This window comes from Carettochelys insculpta, chromosome 3, assembly GCF_033958435.1.
Source record: "Carettochelys insculpta isolate YL-2023 chromosome 3, ASM3395843v1, whole genome shotgun sequence".
Lineage (NCBI taxonomy): Eukaryota > Metazoa > Chordata > Testudines > Carettochelyidae > Carettochelys > Carettochelys insculpta.
In genome coordinates, this window is record NC_134139.1 from 51,264,199 (window position 1) to 51,283,472 (window position 19,274).

Genomic DNA, 19,274 nt, shown 5'->3' on the forward strand with positions numbered 1-19,274 from the left:
CTCTCTCATTCATCTTATTAAAGGGCGGAGGAGCTTGTAAGTACTCTTTTTTTTTTTTTTTTTTAAAATTCCTGTATGTGAAGGAGAATGCTTTCATATCCGCGCCACTTAGGGTAGTGTGAAGAGGAACAGTGGGAATTACAAACTGTTGTGATTAGTGACACTGAGGGCTTGTACAAACTACTACTTATGTCAGTATATGTGGTGATGGTTGTCAATAAGCATCTTCCCTCCCCCTGCCTGCCCCCAGAAACATAAGTTTTGGCAATCTAAGCACTGGTGTGGACACCACCATGTCATCAGGAGAGCATCTTCTGCCAACATAGTTCCCACCTCCGTGGAAGTATTTTTATTATGCCAGTGCAAGTAGAGCATCTTCTCCAGATGCGGTACAGCAGTGCTACTCACTAGTCAGCGTTGGAAACACTCCTTCATACTTTGCATAATGGCTTGAAGGAGCTGTGACTGCCATTCCAGCACACAATGGGGAGGGCTGTGCTGCAGCTTTGCAGCCTGATTGTTGAATGGGGAATGGTGTTTAAGCTAAGGAACTCTGCTTCACTAGTGTAGAACCCAGTTATGTGTGCTTTGTGCAAGTGAATTAAAGTTCACCTGCCTAAGTTTACCTGTCTACATAATGAGGATGAGAGTGGCTTACTGCACGGTTGCAGTTCTAAGTTGCTTGAGTGAGGTGGTAAACGGAAGTTCAACCGTAGTTTTTTTAGAGTTAGACACCAGAGTTATGAACTGACTGGTCAACCACACACCTCATTTGAATCAAAAATACACAATCAGGCAGCAGAGGTGGGTGGAGGGGAGGGGAAGCAAATTCTGCATAGTATTGTACTGTAAAGTATTAGTTTAAAAAAAGGTTTGGAAACTGTGGACTTATTTATTTAAATTAAGATTGTTTACAAGCTGTATTTTATTTCTGCATGAAGTTTCAAAGCTTTATTAGCTCCATGATGAGCTTTAAACTTTTAAAAGAACTGCAATGTCTTATTTGGACTTAAAATTTATGAACAATGTCTATTCCTGGGGTGCTTTTAACTCTGAAGGTGTACTGTTATGATCTCATTAAGTGCTGTTGCATTCCTAGTTCACCTGTAAGTTGTATTTTGTGGTGTATAGAAACTGGCTAACTTTTTTTTGGTCTTGTATCACAGTGAAAATGATGGGTGCTGTATCACCTTGAGCCTCCAGTTGTGCATTTCCAGGTACCTTTTTAAAAGTAAGAATACAGGAAGCTTAGTTGAGTTTTTTATATTTACAGGACTGTCACCAGATCTCCAGTCAATGGAGCAAATTCGGAGAATTATGAGACCCACAGATGTTCCTGACACAGGTGAGGTGTACGGAATTTATTGTACATGTATATGGAATCAATGATGCTAAAGCAAACTTAAGTGGCATTAGAATTTAGAATCAATTTCTTATTTATTCAGCTTAGTGAAATAGTCAAAACTGTGCTTTAATTGTAACCTTCAGTACTCTATTCATGTTTCTCCTTGAGATCTCAAGTCTTTCCTTGTGCATACTAGAATTTCACTGTGCTTTTTGGTAAAAGTATTTGTTTTGACAGAGCACCTGAGATCAGATACTTTTGTGATCACAGTCTGCCTCTTGGCAGAATTATGAAGCTTGTTCCTGGTCTCGTGGTATGTTTACAATATGAAAGTAGGTCCAATTTAAGGTTGATTTTGAGCAGTCAGTTTTATGCTCACTAAGCACGTGAGGTCAATGGAGTGTGTTCCCACTATCATGGCTACCTTTTTGTTTCTAAACCATGCACTGTGGATAGCCATCCCACAGTTCCTGCAGCCCATTAGACTTCTGGGCTAGGCTCCCAATGCCTGATGGAACAAAAACCTTGTCGTGGGTGTTTTTGTGTACAAATCACCCTCCCACAATATACTTATCACCTTCTTCCCTGCTTGAAAGCAATGGCGAACAGTCGTTTCATGCCCTTTTATTGATGCAGTTGTCATATTATGGCAAGCATGGTCCCTGTTCAGCTGCAAACTGCTGTGGCAAGGGTTGCAAACACCACATGCATTGTGCTGCAGGTTCGTCCAGAACCTAGCAAGAATTGCTGGCACACAAAGTATGTGGCAACCATGTGCATAGATGTGCAAAAACCTGTTGAATGGAGCCTGCTGTCTGTTTTTGGGTACATTGACAAAATGGAAAACTGATTCTGGTCCCAGGAAACCAGCACAGACTGATGGGACTGAATAGTTGTTCATCTACTGAATGACCAGTGGCTGCAAAACTTTCACATGCTAAGGCCACTTTCATGAAACTTTGAATTGCTTTTCCCAACCCTGAAATGAAATAATACCAAAATTATACCTCCGGAAGTTTGTGATGCCAGGCTGCTACTAGCAAATTGGAAGTGTTTGGAGTGGGTTAGTCTACAGTGGTGGCTGCTGTGATCCAAGTAGCCAGGGTGACCAATACTTTTTCTGCTAAGAACACTAGTGACTATGGGGAACATGAAGGGCATAGTGAATGGCCTTGCTGTGATGGATTTCCTAACTGTGGTGGGTGATAGAATTTTTATCCCAATTTTGGCACCAGACCACCTTGCTAAAGAGTATATAAACTGCAAGGGGTACTTTTCAATGGTGTCACATGCATCTGAGTGTGGGATGATGCAGAAATGTGCATGATACATGTATCTATAGGAACTCTGGTCTCTTCAGAAAGCTGCAAGATGAAACTTTCTTCCCAGACCAGAAAATTAACATTTTAGGATGTTGAAATGCCAATAGTTATCCTTGGAGACCAATCCTACACCTTGTTCCCATGGCTCATGAAGCTGTATGTGGGCTGCCTGGACAGCAGTAAGGAGCAGTTCAGCTATAGGCTGAGCAAGTGCGGAATGGTGGTAGAATGTGCCTTTGCCCATTTAAATGGATGTTGGCAGTTTGATTAGGCTAGCTGTCAGTATTCCTGTTGTTGCTGTTTTCTGCATAATATCTGATGGTGAAGGGGGAAAGTTTCTGACAGGGTGAGGTGTTAGGGCAGATGACCTAGAGCTAATTATGAGCAGTCGTATACCAGGGCAATAAGGAGAGAACATCAGAGAGACTTTGAAATCTAGTTTCAAGGAGATACACTGTAAAAAAAAAAACAAAAAAAACAAAAAAAACAAACAGAAATTAACCCTTTTTACAGTGAGTGAAGAACTGTGTGGCACAAAGGGCTTACGTACAAGGCTGAATTTTGTATTAGAATTTGAGAATATACCAGTAAGTTGTAACACACAGTAGAGTGCCAGGCAGCTGAGCTTGTTTTGCAGGCAGGCATGGGAAGCATGTTAGGAGGGCTCTTTTGGTTTCACTTTGAAAGTATATGGGAAAGGGTGTTTTCAAATTACAGTCCTCATTGTTAACGCATGTGCATTTGCTGCAGGGAGCAGGGTACATTTGCAAGGGCCTGCCCTTTTGTACAGTATGCTTGCAGACTGCAGCCCTCCTTTGCCACACTGGCCTGAATAGGCATAGGCATGGGAAGTAAGAGGGCAGGGGGTGCTCCAACACCCCTGTGTTCCCAGTTTAGCTTCCAGGGTCCCAGCTCCATCCCCGTGTGCCGCAGCCTCTGCCGCCAGACTGCTTCCGGAGACCCACTTGCCACCCTGCCACAGGCCAGACCTCTCCCTGCCCTTGTCACCCCTGCCCTGCCTCTTTGCTGCCCCTGCCCCTGCCCCACCTTTTCCCCCAACCTGGATGGTCTAGGGAACTCATGGGGTGGTGTAGCATCCCCACTCTTAAAAATATTCCTATGCCACTGTGAATCCGGAGAGGACATCATCAGGTTAGAGGTTTAGAAGCTCATAAATACATGGTTGCAGAGGGGGTACCCCACCCAGGATAGTCATTCTCTGGTATGATCCCTTCAAGCCCACCACAAATCGGACAGAAAACCTGGGGGTCATAATTTTTTCTGGGGGCGGGGAATGGGCAAATAGAGGAAGATTGCATTAGTGCTGTCAATTACAGAACTTCTTCCACTTCACCCAGGTCGCCATGCACAATATCAGTCTTCTCCAAATCAGAGAGCATGGTAAGGAGTGGAAGCTATGTGAATGTGGCCAGAAACCTGGGCCTGATGCCACAGAATTGAAAGTGCTGGCCAGAGCAGTCACATTGGGGTGTTGTGGGGGGAACCTCCTGGGGCTCAATAATGTTGACTTCAACAGTGCTCTGTCTGCGCTATCCAAAAGTCTACCATTCAGGGTTGAATTCAGTGCTACTACTCTTAAGGTGGAGTACCACGTTTGACCTTAAAAGCTCCTAAGTGTGGTGAAAGGGGCTTGTTGGTGTAGACCCATTATAAAAATATACCTAGCATGATTAACTTTGACCTAGCCTCATAGTGTTGACCAGGCCTCAAAGACTGGCTTGCAGCGAATTATCTTAAATAAAACAAGGCTTTCTAGGAAATCAGTAGATTATCAAAGTGAAATCTGAAATCTAAAAACAAAAACCTGGTTGTCTCCTTAGGCTTGCTTGAATAGGCCCAAATATTTAGAAGTATTCAAAACATTAACCACATTTCTAGAGATCTTGTGGTTTCTCAAGCCCCTGTTTCTTGTCATGGCATCTGAGTTTAATTCAATATGGTATTAGTAGTAATCTCCTTGCTGTGCAGGTTTGTCAGTTTTTATAACCTGCACAGCAACTTTTCTGACACCAGATGTTGACCTTGCTTGTGTTTTAAAGTTCTAGTCATAATCTTTTTCCACTGTCATTAATACCGACATATATATGTTTTATGGAGGAAGCAATTAATCTGGCCCTTCTGCCAACACATTTGCCATGTTTATGTCCTTTTCAAAAGATCAGCCATACTGGGTCAGACCAAAGGTCCATCTAGTCCAGTATGCTGTCTTCCTGCAGAGGCCAGTGCCAGGTATCCAGAGGGAGTGAACAGAACAGGTAATCACGAAAGGGATCCCTCATCTGACATCCATTTCCAACCTCTGACAAAAGGAGACTAGGGACACCATTCCTACCAATCATTACCAATCCACTGATGGACCTAACCTTCATGAACCTATCCAGTTCTTTTCTGAACCCTGTTAAAGTCTTGGTCTTGATGACCTCCTCTGGCAAGGAGTTCCACAGGCCTACTATGTACTGTGTGAGTAAGACCTTCCTTTTGTTATTTTTAAATCTGCTATCCATTAATTTCATTAGGTGACCCCTATTTCTTTTAAGTGAGCAAGTAAATAACTTTTCCTTACCCACTTTTTCCACACCAGTTATGATTTTATATACTTCTATCATATCTCCCCTTAGTCTTTTTTCTAAGCTGAAAAATCTCAGTCTTTTTAGTCTTCCTTCCTATGTCAGCTGTTCCAAATGCCTAATCAAAAACCTTTTCCAATGCCAATATCTTTTTTGACATGAGATGACCACATCTTTGTGCAATATTCAAGATGTGAGTGTACCATGGATTTATAAAGAGGTAATAAGATGTTCTCTGTCTTATTCTTTATGCCTTTAATGATTCCTAGCATTCTGTTTGCTTTTTTGACTGCTCCAGCACATTGAGTGGATGTTTTCAAAGAACGTTCCACGGTGTAGCCAAGATCTCTCTCTTGAGTGGTTATAGCTAAATTAGTCCCCCATCATTTTGTATGTATAGTTGAGATTTTTTTCCATTGTGCATTAATGTTGATAAATGTAAAGTAAAATTAATTTGCCATTTTGTTGTCAAATTACTTAGTTGGGTGAAAACTACCCGTCTCTCCAGAGCTATAGTAATGCCATCTCAGGTTTTGTTTCCTAGCATTTCAGAAGATCCTCAGCCCTGCATGCATGGCATCCAGTAATGCATGAGCTTGCTCAGAGTACTTGTTGGTTCAAAGTCTTTTTGCATGTTAAAGGAGGTATCTCAATAGCGTAGTGTTTATTAGAGCAGCATCTCCATTAAGTCCATGATTTGATTATAATGATCCTTTTTCATAGCTGACCTCTGTTTCAGTCCATATTAATTTTATTTCATCAGTTTATGAATGGGCAGGATCCTGTGCATTATTGTAAGCAATGGGTGCTTGCTATTGCCTGTGAAATGCACATTCAGAGGCAGGCTGAGGCAAATAGTGGAGAACTTTCACAACTCCAGTGTAAATCACAACACTAATTTATACCTAAAATGTCACCTTCTGCTGCTGTTTAAGTTTCTTCCTTTTTCATGTCTCTAAAATCCAGTTAAACTTCAATATTTGGCCTCTGTCACAAACAGGCTTAAGAGAAAGAGGGCTTTTTAACCAAAGTGTCTGACTGCACTGCTGGAGCAAGTTCAGCTTAAGGTTGCCTTCAAAATTATTTTATTCTAGTTCATGGGGATATTTTCATCTGAAAATGTGGCACCTGCTTTTTCTGAAATGGAACCCAAAACTACTGTAGCTGGAAAACGTTTTCATTTCAATTTAGTTGGTGCATTTGACAGCTCTTGTTCACTTTCATTGTTCTGTTGCAGTGCATGCCCTTGTCAAGCCATAAGATGGTGTTGACTAATGATAAAATATAAAGCTGAAATTGAGCTGGTGTGAAGCAAGAAGTTTGTACTTGTATAGAGAGGAAAGAGGATTGGTCTTATAAACATCAAATAGGGAAAACCAACTTATTTTGAGGGGGAGGGAGGAACTTATTTGAAGATACTTCTGAAAAATGTGGTAATTATTAATCATTGCGGTAAATCTCATGACTTGGCTGTTTCTCCAATCTCGTTCAGCCACAAGTTATTAAACTTTGATGTAGAAATTATTGGGAAATATTTATCTGTTTGTAGGAGGTCAGACTAGATCAGGGGTTCTCAAGCCCCATTGCAGTACACCCTCCCCACATACCTTTCTGTGGTCACGTAGCATTTTTTTTTTTCATTTTCAGAAGTGGGGGACCAAAACCTGAGTCCTGCCATCCCAGGCAAGGGTGAAAGACAAAGGCCAATGGGGTTCAGTCCCAGGTGGGGAACCTGTAACCTGAGCCCAAGCACCCCAGGCTGAAGCCCTGGGATTTCATCTTCCACCCCTGGTGGTGTGTCTTTGGGCTTTGGCTTGAACCAGGACCCCCAGCAAGTCTAATGCCAGACCTTCTTTGGGAAGTCCTGATCCACAGTTTGAGAACCAGTGGACTCATCGTCCTCTCTACCTTAAATTTTATCTTCAGAGAAGCCACTGAAATTGAAATTTAACATCTAATTTTCTAAAAATAAAGCTGGGAATTCCTTTGTATGACCATTCCATTGTGTGCCTCTAGCTATTGGAGTTCCCCTGCTCTCCTCCGAAGGCCTAACTTTACTTTTGTCTCCCATAATTTTTAAATAGTATTTGCACCTTTATAGATTTGATGTGAGAAAGTGGAAATAGTTGGTATAGTCTGGCAATGAATTATGAACGTTTAATGAGAATGCTCATGAGAAAATTACCACTGTGCTTTCCAATGTCTTCATAACTATTTGTGTATTAATGAGCATACTACGGTTCAGTCTGTGTGCTGTTTTCATGGTATTCTGATATCTTAAAATTATTAAACATAGTGTGGTAACTGTCATAATTGTGTAGCTGAAACCAAAATGTTATGAAGACTTCCGTTAAACTGTACAAGTTATATAATTCTGCACTGACTCTTGTGTAATGTTGCAAAGGCAATCTCCTTCACCCAGCGAACAGGTGCAGCCCAAAAAGTTAAAGCTCTAGAGTAACTTCTGTCATGTTCTTATAGAAGTTGTCGTTGAAGAGCCATCAGGGATGGCAGTGATGCTGCCTTCCGCCCCTCTCAACGTATGTCCAAATATAGAAGAGAGGTTCTTTTACCATTTTAACACAGCTCGCTTTTTGATTAGTACTCTTACAGATGCCGATTACTGAATGCAGGTGGTAGATTTTAGCATTTCAGGTAGACTCGAATACTTGAGGGTTTCCATGCAGTTTCTTGAATGACCTGTTAAATACAGACAAGTGAATGTTGGTGGGGATAGGACAAGTAAGGACAGAACAGGATCAGTGTGAGAAATTGAAAACACCTTCATGCAAGATTATGAAACACTTACCAGAAACACCTTCAGAGTGGTTTTTCTGGTTAGTGTGTACTGTACTATGCTTCTGGTGCATTTTCTCATACAGCTGTTACCTAAGGATACATGTACACTGGAATAAAGTGTTCACAGCATGGCTACCATGGCTCAGGTCAGCTGACTTGAGCTCAGGCTGCTGGGCTAAAAATTGTTCTGTTGACATATTCAGGGTTGGTCTGAAACCTGGTCTCTGGAAACCCCCAAAATGGGGTGTAATATGAAGTAGGTTCTGGGCACACTAAGGGAACCAACTCATAAAAGTATATTGCTTACAGCCAGGCCCCTTACAGCCTAGGCTTGGATTTCCTTCTTATTAAGGCAAATCAAACTAGCCACAAATGTACCTCTGCCAACCCCACTGGCCAGCCAGAAGCCAAACAAGCAAACCCACAGATACTCTAGCTGCTTCAAAGGCCTAGGTCAGCAGCCCCCTTTTATCCCAGGTGAGACATTATTAAGCCTATTTCACCAACTCCACATATTCTTCTGGGCCCCAAAGGGTCCAGTTATGGGTCCAGGTCAATATATATTTGGCAGCTGCATGAATTTCAAAGCACAGATTCGAATCGCAGATTGACAGTGTAGATGCAGGTGACTTTGAAATAAACGCCCCACTTAGACATTCCCTTACTCCTATCTAGTTTTGTGGGAATAAGGTAATGTCAAAGTGGGGCGCTTATGTTGAAGCTGTCCACATCTACACTGTCCATCTGCAATTTGAAGTTTGCACTTCAAAATTCATGCAGCTGCTCTTATGCTAATGAGGCACTGAATATGCATGCTAGCACTTCATTAGTCTGCTTTGGATTGCCTCATTACCATGCCCCCTCCCGAGTGTAGAAGCAGCCCCAATTGCACATTTTTTAGTGTATTGGAGAATGGTGAATGATGTATTTACTAGATAGGGTTTTGCTCATGAGTTGTGTTGATCTGCTGTATTAGACTGGTAACTGCAATTTAATTAAACATAAGCATAATTTTTATTAAACAAAACAAACCTTAAATATTTCAGATACATGAGCGTCTCTTGTCAAAACATGTTTCATATCTATAACTAAATGATTTTATCAAATAGGTGGATTAACTGTAGTCAGTGAATCAAGCTGAATATTTCAGGTCAGCCTGGGGAAAAAGTTCAAATATGCGTAAGTGAGACTGTCTGAAATGTAAGTTTCCATTTGCCCGTATCTTTTGGAAAAGCTGGCTTCTCGCGTTCTTGAAGCTGACTTCTTGTGCTATAGTAATAAAAGCTGTTAGGGTTTCTTTTTTGTCTGTTCATTTTTTTTCCCTTTCAATCTGTCTATACACAGAAAGCAATCTTTATCTCAGAGGTTTTGTTAGGGACTCATAGATTCATCATCTTTTTTTTTTTTGTTAAATTTAAAAGTGGTAAGAGGTCAGAATGACTTTTAGGTCTTAGTGTATTTTGTGTTTTAAATTCAAATTTAACTTTTAAACAGGTTTATTTTCAAGGATCGAGAATATGATCTTAACCAAAAGGCTCATTTCAAAGACACTTTTCAAATAATTTGCCTTCTTTTGAGGAGGGCTTTTCATCATACAGTATTTGTATAAGTAGTCACTAATTGATGTTAATCCCTCCAGTTCTAGGGTTATTCCTTTTCTTAAAAAATGTGAATATTAGGACATCTTCTAAGATTACTGTCTTTCAAAGGCTTGCTGTGTGACTTGCTGTGGTCAGATCCGGACAAAGATGTTCAAGGATGGGGTGAAAATGATCGTGGGGTCTCATTTACCTTTGGTGCAGATGTGGTCAGTAAATTTCTGAACCGTCATGATCTGGATTTGATCTGTCGAGCTCATCAGGTAGGAACTCTACCCTTTGCTACTTCAGATTTTTACTTCTAGTCTTTCTTTCAATCTCTAATACCTCAAAGTATCATGTTCATTTATATTTAGGATACCACTTGTATCTTAATTTGCGGAATCCATTTTCCAATGTAGCATTTACATTTTGATCAGAGGTAATTGTTTTGGTACTTTCAGAAGTATCAAGTATAGAGGTGTTCCTCAGAAACCAGTATTGTGAATATTTATATTTTGGTTTCAACAAGTGGGATATCATGCATACCTTGCTCTCCTTATGTAATTGCTGTGGCTATTGTTCAGTGGAAGCATGTGAATAATTTACTGGTATAGTTTAGGTGCCTAGATTTCAAGAATGATGTAAACTGGTCGCTTAAACATAAGCATGGGTTCCAAGGCTTGAGTTCTAATCTTGATTTTTTTTGTGGGGCACTGAGCAATACAACTTAAGTGACATCTGCTTTTGGCTGTCTACATTTTTGGGCATCCAGCTTAACACATACTTTTTCAGAAGTACTGAGCCTCTTTAAATTGTGGAAATCAAACATTGGATTGTGTTGAAATTGTGTTCCAGAGTTGGTACCTTTTTTTTCTGGTTCAAATATATATATATGTAAATTTCCCATGGAATAGTCTGATGTGATTTGATTCTGAAACTGCCTAATGTAATGCTCAAGTGCACAGATGACTAATATTAAATGTTTCTATTCAAAAGTTTTGTAGACTAACAATTGACTTCTGGAGACTGGTTCCCATCTGGGAGTTAGTTTTCATTGTTTCTGGAAAATAAAAGGATGCAAGTTTTTATTGCATGTGTTGTAACAGGTTTGCGCATGGACTTTGCAAACTTGTGTATCACTCTCCACTAACTTAATCACAGACCCTTTCTCCAGCTGCAATAATTGTGATGGACATAAGTGTTTTGAGATCAGTACCTTTAGATGGCACTGCTGCCAGTGTATCAGTTATTCAGGCATTCTTTTTAATAACACTTCTGTTGATGAGACAGTCAAGCCTTTGAGCCACATAGAGCTCCTCAAGTCTGGGTCAGATCCTCCCAGTATAACAGCTAAATGCAAGGTAAGATAGTGTTGGGTAAATGGGAGTGGTAGTGGTTGTGGGTTCAGCACATGGAGACTTGCTGCCCCTTTCCCCATAAGAGGCACAAAGAGACACGCTTGTCCCAGAAGCCAGCTGCTTTGAGACGCATGTGAGGCCGTAGTAGGTAGGCAGCCTGCCTGAGTACTCTCCTGGGCTGGAGTCATCTATGGTAAGAATCTCCTGGCTAGATCCTGACCCTCACACCCCAACCCTCTGCCCTCACTCACAATTCTTTGCTGTACCAACTCCCTTAATATAGTAGAAAAGTGCAGCCTGTAACCACTTTCCAAATTGTTGAAGTTATCCCCTTGAAAAAATTGTCTAACCTTGGTTTATCATGTGTAGTTAGCGGATCCATATACAAGAAACCCACAGATCAACAGAACTGTCTTAAGTTCAGTAACCACCTCAAGCATACAAGGAATCTGTTATGTTACCACTAGGCACTCAGATACCAAAGAAAGTGCTCTGAGAAGTCGGGAATACGTATCTTAATACACTTCAAACCACTTTCACCAAAGGAGGACGCTCCATCAAGGAAGTGGATCACATTTATGGAATGTGAGAGAACTTGCTACAGTACAGTAGAATCCTGAGAGATGTGCACTCGACTTGCACATATCTTGGGTTAAAGTGACTGAGTGGCGGGGATCTGGTGCCTGGCTCTGGGCTGCCAGGTGCCAGCTCCCTGCCACTTGGAGCAGGGAAACTGACCAATTGCTGCACTGCTTAGTTTTTCTGGCTCCTGTCCAGGGTGGCAGCCAAGAGCTTGACTCTCAGCCGTACCGGTGATGGGAGCAGCTGCTGCCCCTGGCGGGAGCAGTTTCCCCGCTCCTTTCAGGCAGCAGCCAAGAGTCAGGCTCTCTGCTGCTGTCCCTGACAGGAGCCAGGAAACTGACCAGCACATCGCTGGTCAGTTTCCCAGCTCTTGCCAGTGAAGGGGAGCCAGGAGCCAGGCTGCCACCAGGTTCCCAGCTCCCTGCCACTCTGATAGCCAGGAAGCTGACCAGCAATGGTCAGTTTCACGGCTCCCACAAGCACAGGGGAGCTGGGAGTCAGGCTGCCACCTGGTTCCCACCTCCCCTTGACTTGCACAAAATTTGAGTTACACAAGGTTGCCCATGAACACAACCTTCACGTAAATAAGGGGTCTGCCGTACAGAAATAATCACACTCTACCGCACTCCCCTAGTTATCATCTGTCACCTCACACTGCCATCCGTACTTGCAGGGAACCCTTCCTGAAAAAAATCTTTCGGGAATCTCCGCATCTAGTCAAACAACCCCCAGTCTTTCCAAGCTCCTCATCTGAAGTTAGTGGCACGTAGACCAGGACATACCAACTCAAAGCTGCTCCAGACCCTTACAAAGCAAATGCAAAACTACAGTGCTACCGCTACAGTGATCTGCTCCTTTACAGATCCATGAATCTTACATATCCCTATCACAACAGGTAATTTATCTCATTCAGAACACCCCACGTCCCAATAAGTGAGTAAAACCAGACTAACTGTGCTCTCAAACTCAAGTGGGAAGTAAGACACGTAAAATCACCTGCACTTGAACACTTACCACAAGGCAGTCACTCTGCATCTCACCTCTGTTGTCCTCATGAGAAGAAACCTGAACAACACTATCAAAGTATGGGTCTGGTCGCTTAAAGTCATCATTCTGCTAGACATTGAAAAGCCATGGACTGACTGGACACTAGATACCCTACACTAGTAATCCAGTAGCCCCCTTTTATCCTTTGACTGTAGAGGTGTTAACAGACCACTCTACCTTGAACAGTCTCCTAGATTAGAATATATGCTAAGTATTTACACTAAACTACCTGTTCTGTGTTGCATATTGCTGTTATGCTGGTTGTACCTTTTCCAGACCTGAAGAAGAGCTCTGTGTGGCTCAAAGGTCTCTTACCATCAGAAATTGGTCCAACAGGAGATGAACTCATCCACATTCTCTTTTTAAAAGACATACCTATTAGAATTGTAGCATGTTGCTGGTGCCAAAGTAGAATAAGAGAATTATATGGGATGCAGTACTGTTATGGCATCTTTAAACATATTATCTAAAACATTTGTGTGAATTACAAAACTTCTCTCTTGCACTAATAAGGTTTCCAAATATTTATCAGTTGAGAGCATGTTTACCAAACTTCAGACTTCAAATTTGAAATAATCATACTTATCAACATGCTAGCTGTAGTTGGTTTTTAAGCTATTTGATTTCAGATACTTTATTTTCTGATTTGGCACCATGGCCCAGTGGTCTGTGTTTATCGCTGTCCATTAAATGTTGTTCCTATTAGTACCTGCCTGAGGACTCGAGTTTTACTTGGTAGAATGAATCTAATGCTTGCAGGGTTTTTCTTTAGATAGCTATATTGACTTTAACTGTTTTCCCCCTCCCATTGACAGGTGGTTGAAGATGGGTATGAATTCTTTGCTAAACGACAATTGGTCACCCTATTTTCAGCTCCAAATTACTGTGGAGAGTTTGATAATGCTGGAGGCATGATGAGTGTGGATGAAACTTTGATGTGTTCCTTTCAGGTATACTGTGCTGTTATATTAAAATTTAGTCAGTGTTCTTTTTTAGAACAGGTTTTTAGAAACTATAAATTGACACTAACCATGCACCACAAATGAACTAATAGAAAATAAGTGAAGAAGAAGACAGTCTACACAGCAGGCTGGTATCAAACCAGTTTTGCCACAGGAAGCTCGTTGAGAGGTTTGGAATTCCTTAAATAAACTTGCCATGTTCCATAGTTGCCATGTGCTAGATTCTTGTCTGTGTTGACAGATGCACATTTAGAACTTGAGTTAATCTTTCTTAGTCAAATTCTGGACAGAGAACAAATCCTTATTTTGAGTTGATGGCACCCTGTACTATGACTCCTCTCTTCAACTAGTGTTTTCTTTCTGCTTCAGAGAAGTGACATACTAGCAGTTCTGTTTTTTACCTAACTAGAATAAAAACAATCAAAGGCAGTTGGAAATTGTCAGTCTATAGAGGGTAGTATATGAACACTAGTGGAATAAGGTTTATATTCTTTGTTTTTGCTCCGCAAAGGTAAACAAAATGCAGTCAAAAATTTGAATTGCCACGTTGGCTTGTAATATGGAATGTATCTTGTCATAGAATTACTGAAATTTTTTCCTTGTTTTTTCAAAGATATTGAAACCATCTGAAAAGAAGGCCAAGTACCAGTATGGTGGATTGAATTCTGGACGTCCAGTCACTCCACCGCGTACAGCTAATCCACCGAAGAAGAGGTGAAGAAAGGAACAATATCAGAACACCATCAAATCTATCAAGGACAAAACTCCATATTACAGTATATAATAAGTGTGCACTGTAAAACCATCCAGCCATTTGACACCCTTTATGATGTCACACGTTTAACTTAAAGAGACGGGTAAAGGATCTTTACTAATTTTTCTAGTAGAAGGATGTGCGACACTGTATTGTAACAAGTTTAGCGCCAAGTTCTAATATCCAATGTAGAGTAAAATCCAGATTAAAAAATATCTATTGAATTATATATTCACTTATCACGGTTTTTAAAGTTGACCAACATCCCAGTTAAAACTTGATGTAATAGTTAAACCAGATGAGAGCATGATGTTCATTTGTGTAATGTGGTCTTATTGTTGCTTGATTGCTTTTACTTCGGTTATTTTGTAGCTAGAATAATGCAACTATGGTATCCAGTCATGTTCCCTGGCTTTTTTTTTTTTTTTTTTTTTTTTTTTTAAAGAAATAAGGAAGGGGCTTTTTAGGACAGCCACTGATTTTGCTTTTCCCATTCTTTGTTATCTTGCTCTTTAAATGTGTGCCCCATTGTAACAAAAGCGGTGATAGGATAATGGTGAATAATAAAGCCAAACTCTGTTAAATCCAGTGACCCAATAAAGCACCCTGACAGTCAACATTGTTTGAAGGACAGAAGACTGTCTTGCTTTTTAACTTAAACGTCCACAAAACAGATTTGTACACTACATTGTTTTAAATTATTGACATTACACTGTGCAATGGCACGTCACTTAGGACAAAAATGGTATTGCCTATGAGTTGGTAATGTGATTATGTGGTACCTTGGCTTTTAGGTTTTATTAGCACAAAACACCTTTGGCATGCTTAGCTTCCCAGTAATGTTCTATCTGCATCAAGATGCATCTTGCATAGCTCCACAAAACATGAAGATCTTTATTTGATAAGCCTTGAAAAGCTGAAGTTTTTCATAAGAGGGTGTATTTAAAGGGTGGTGATCAGTGAACAGTAGGTTAACTGACTAGTGGTGGTTGCATTGTCTAATATTGCCATGTGAACGTTCTGTTTGATTGTAAGGCTTATGTCACTAAAGATTATATTCTGGATTTTCATGATCAAAGTTCATATATTGTATAGACTTTTGCTTTGTAGTGTACTATAGTAGCAATAATTTCTGTACATGATCAAGAGTTATGTAGTATTTCTTTTCCTGTTCTCTCCTTTCTTAAAAAGGGTCATATTGATGAAAAGTGGCAAGGTATAGGGAAGTCACAAAGTAGTACAGTAAAAATTGCAAGACACAGATTTGTGATGTTAGGATGTAACACTATTGGACATGATTATAAAAGTTTTTATTGAACATGGCAAATTTGTAAGATTCTTTGGGGGAAGCTTCAGATTTATACCATTCTAATGTGCAACAGTAGATGTAAAACTCTTGACTTTAATATTGTCTTCGAAAATGTTAAACTGAGGATTCTGGTAGCATATGTTTTATGAACTGGCACAGTATATGATGCAAGAGATTGATTTCTGACACAGTGAGAAAGTTCTTTAAAATGGATTTGTTTTTTTCTAATTCCATTTTGTTTTAAATGCATATTTTAAATGTAGTTTTTCATTTAGTAAAAGTTGTCTAATTGATTTGCAGACTGTCTGGTTATTTTAAAACCTTTTTCATTTGCTACTCAGTGGTTGATGTACTACTTGCCTTTCTGTCCATCAGGCAAACAGGATCAGCTGTTGTTTGGACAGTGGCTTATTATAGTTGTGGGGATTGTTTTTTTAACATGGCCATTGATTATCAGAATGTTTACTGTATTGTGACTTCATGCTTGCTGTACATACTTTTCTGAATTCATCAGTGATTACTGTATCAGTATTATCAGTTCAAGTTTTGAAAGGCTGGATTTCTGCCCGAATGCTTGTCTCCAAAATACCCTTCCCCCCCAGAATGAGCGAGGAGTAGAATGATCCTTCAGAATCTAATCAGAATTTGAAAATGCTTTTTTGTATTCTGAAGTACGCTCATCCCTCACTATATGAGCACAACTCGTTCCCAAACTTCTGCTTGTAGGTGAAAACTTGTAAGAGGGACACTAAATTCCCATTAAAATACACGTGAAAGTCTCTGATTCGTTCCAAGTGCTCGTAACTCAGTAAAGGAGCGGCGCTCCTTTTGGAAGGTAGGTCAACCCTGGGTTTGGTGGGGATTGGGAGGGTTAAAACCATGAGGCGGGCAGGAGGGGGTGGGGGGTTAAGGCTGCAGTGGGTTGGGCCCACAAGGAGGGCAGGGGCGTTTCACGCTGCAGTGGGTTGGGGCCATGGGGGGATCAGACTGAGGCGGGTTGTGGCTGTGGGGCGGGCGGGGGTGTTTCAGGCTGCGGCAGGTTGGGGCTATGGGGGGGCGGGTTCAGGCTGAGGTGAGTTGTGGCTGTGGTGCAGACAGAAGGGTTTCAGGCTGCAGTGGGTTGGGGCTGTGGGGGGTTCAGGCTGAGGCGGGTTGTGGCAGTGGCGCGGGCGGGGTGGGATTCAGGCTGCAGTGGGTTGGGGCTGAGCAGTGAGCGGGGGTAGGGGGGGTCCAGGCTGCAGTGGGTTGAGGCTGTGGGGGGGTTCAGGCTGAGGCAGGCTGTGGCAGTGGGGTGGGTGGAGGGGTTTCAGGTTGCAGTGAGTTGGGGCTGAGGAGTGAGTGGTGGGGGTTCAGGCTGCAGTGGGTTGAGGCTGTGGGGTTTCAGGCTGCAGTGGGTTGGGTGGGAGGTGTTTCAGGATGAGGTGGGTTGGGGTTGCGGGGAGTGGGGTGAGGCTTGTTTAAGCAGTGGGGAGTTCACTTGTCTAGTGAACAAAGGTAGGTACATGTGTCCCTCGTTTTAGTGAGTACTCATAAGTAAAGTACTTGTTTAGCAAGGGATGCGGGTATCAGTGTCTAGAATTGCGTAGTGTACTAAACTAATGTGATTGCATATGTTTCAAATGTTCCCTCAGGGTGATCTTCAGAAGAGAATTCAGGTGTCTTCAGAGTCTTAGTTTTTGTTTTGTTTTTTAAATCCTTTTTCCTCTTATAATAGAAATTGAGGTGTTGTGTAATGTTTGTTGTGGAGAACTTTCATTATACAATGGTGATTCCATACCAATGAAATTTGACTGAGAAGTGATTTGAGTTTAGTATTTTATTGTAAGTGTTAAGTGTCTGTTAGAATGACTATCCCTACACTGTTGACGGCTGACAGCTCATGTTCCACATCTAAAACATTTAGCAAAACAAGGAAAGACCTGTTTTGACACTTCTGAATGTTTGAGGGCAAACAAAAACATAACAAAGTTAAAAGCTAATGCCTATAGTCCTCAAACAAGCAGTCTTAGTGTATTCTATAATGATGTAATCATACACGTAACAATGTTGAATACAATTTATCAGGCTTTTTAATCCTGGACTAAATTGGATGTGAAGTGTAACAAACAACTTTTATGATAACAAACCTGAGCTAGGATGCCAAGTTTAAGAAGAAGCTTGAATGTCCCACTTATGTAAAAGTAACAGTGAAAATAGAGCACTTAACCTTTAACTGCTTTGAAGTGCAAATTTAACTGAAGCAAAAGTACTTTCAGATTTATGTCATACATGAGTGGATTTCATAATTTCACATGCTTGGAAGTTCACTAGGTGGCTTACACTTTGGAGAGCTAAGAAGCAGGAATGAGGGATCCCAGTTATTTTGGAAGATCTGATGGTATTTGGTACTTTAAAAGCATTGTCCTGACCACTGTTCCGTCTCATTTTTTCCATCCATGTGCAAAATAAATTTTGTCCACTGAGGAATGTGTATCCTCCGTTAATCAGCTGGGTGACATTTGAATTTCTCCAAAGTGGCTGCACAAGTGGACATCTTACAAGAAACAGTGATCCTGATGCATGGTGAGAGTTGAAGGAATTAGGGGCCTAGTTTTAGGGAGTTTCTAAATATTGCTATAATGTGATTTTTAATTAAACTTCCCAGATTCAAAATTTTGAAGGTTGTTATGGTTGAGACTGTAGTTCATTTTTTTTTCCTTCTTTTTATATAGTAATCTCAAAGCACTTTACAAAGGAATGGAACTGTATCTCCATTTTACAGGTGGTTGATTGAGGCACAGAAATGGTCTGTCCCCCAGTTTCTCACATTAACAAAAAACATGGTGGGAGAAGTGGAGATACTTTGATTTTAAGTGTCATTGTGAAATAAGTCATTAGAACAGTGTGTCTGCTACAGAAATGTTGGCATGTGATTGCTATAACACACTTGCAGTGTTTGTCCACACAAATGTTCATAATCCTATAATAACCTTTAAGTTAGTCTTGAGAAGCAAGATTATACTGCAGTGTGGTTTGCCATTGGCAGTCTCCACTGGTGCAGTGTTGGTACTGCTGGTGTAACTGGTCCAGTATTGGCCAGTAGAGTCACTCAGTGTTTGGGTGGATGGCCAGTCTGATTTTTCTGCACTTTGCTTTCTAAGCATTAATGTTGGTAGCAGCCACTAAATACAGAAACTATTCACTGGAGCAAAACTGTGAAGTTTTTATTGAGAAAACAGCAGTGAATGATTTTGATCCAGATCAACTTTTGTGTCTCCAAAAATATTTCTGTTGGGCCATGGCAGACATGTGGACATGAGAATCTGAAGAGAGGTGACTTGGGGTCTGCTGAATTGTACATAGCTGAATGTCACTGCAATAATATATTGCACTAACAGGCTACTGATACACAAGGGGAGAATCTTTGGCCTGCTCTGCTCCATCTGCCCCATTCAGGTAATAAAAAAAAAAAAAACCTAAACAAAAACCATCCCCAAATTCCCCTGCGAGGATTCTGTCAATGTGAATGAGGCCTTGGCAGCATATTCAGCATATTTAGCTTCTTTCCTACAATCCACATGGGCCTGAATAAAAGGTGAGTGGCTATTGTGTGCTACACTCTAGCTATTCACAGCTGGTGTATAGTTCT

General features: G+C 41.0%; 1 protein-coding gene across 1 annotated transcript in view; it reads left to right on the plus strand.

The window, feature by feature from the left end:
- Positions 1 to 15,939, plus strand: part of PPP1CB (protein phosphatase 1 catalytic subunit beta) — a 70,995-nt gene extending 55,056 nt beyond the window's left edge. Inside the window, exons 5-8 of the mRNA XM_074989818.1 lie at positions 1,274 to 1,345; positions 9,764 to 9,915; positions 13,437 to 13,571; positions 14,197 to 15,939. Of these exons, the coding sequence (XP_074845919.1) occupies positions 1,274 to 1,345; positions 9,764 to 9,915; positions 13,437 to 13,571; positions 14,197 to 14,301 (464 nt within the window). The 3' untranslated portion in view covers positions 14,302 to 15,939. The remainder of the gene's footprint in view (positions 1 to 1,273; positions 1,346 to 9,763; positions 9,916 to 13,436; positions 13,572 to 14,196) is intronic.
- Positions 15,940 to 19,274: the final 3,335 nt, after the last annotated feature.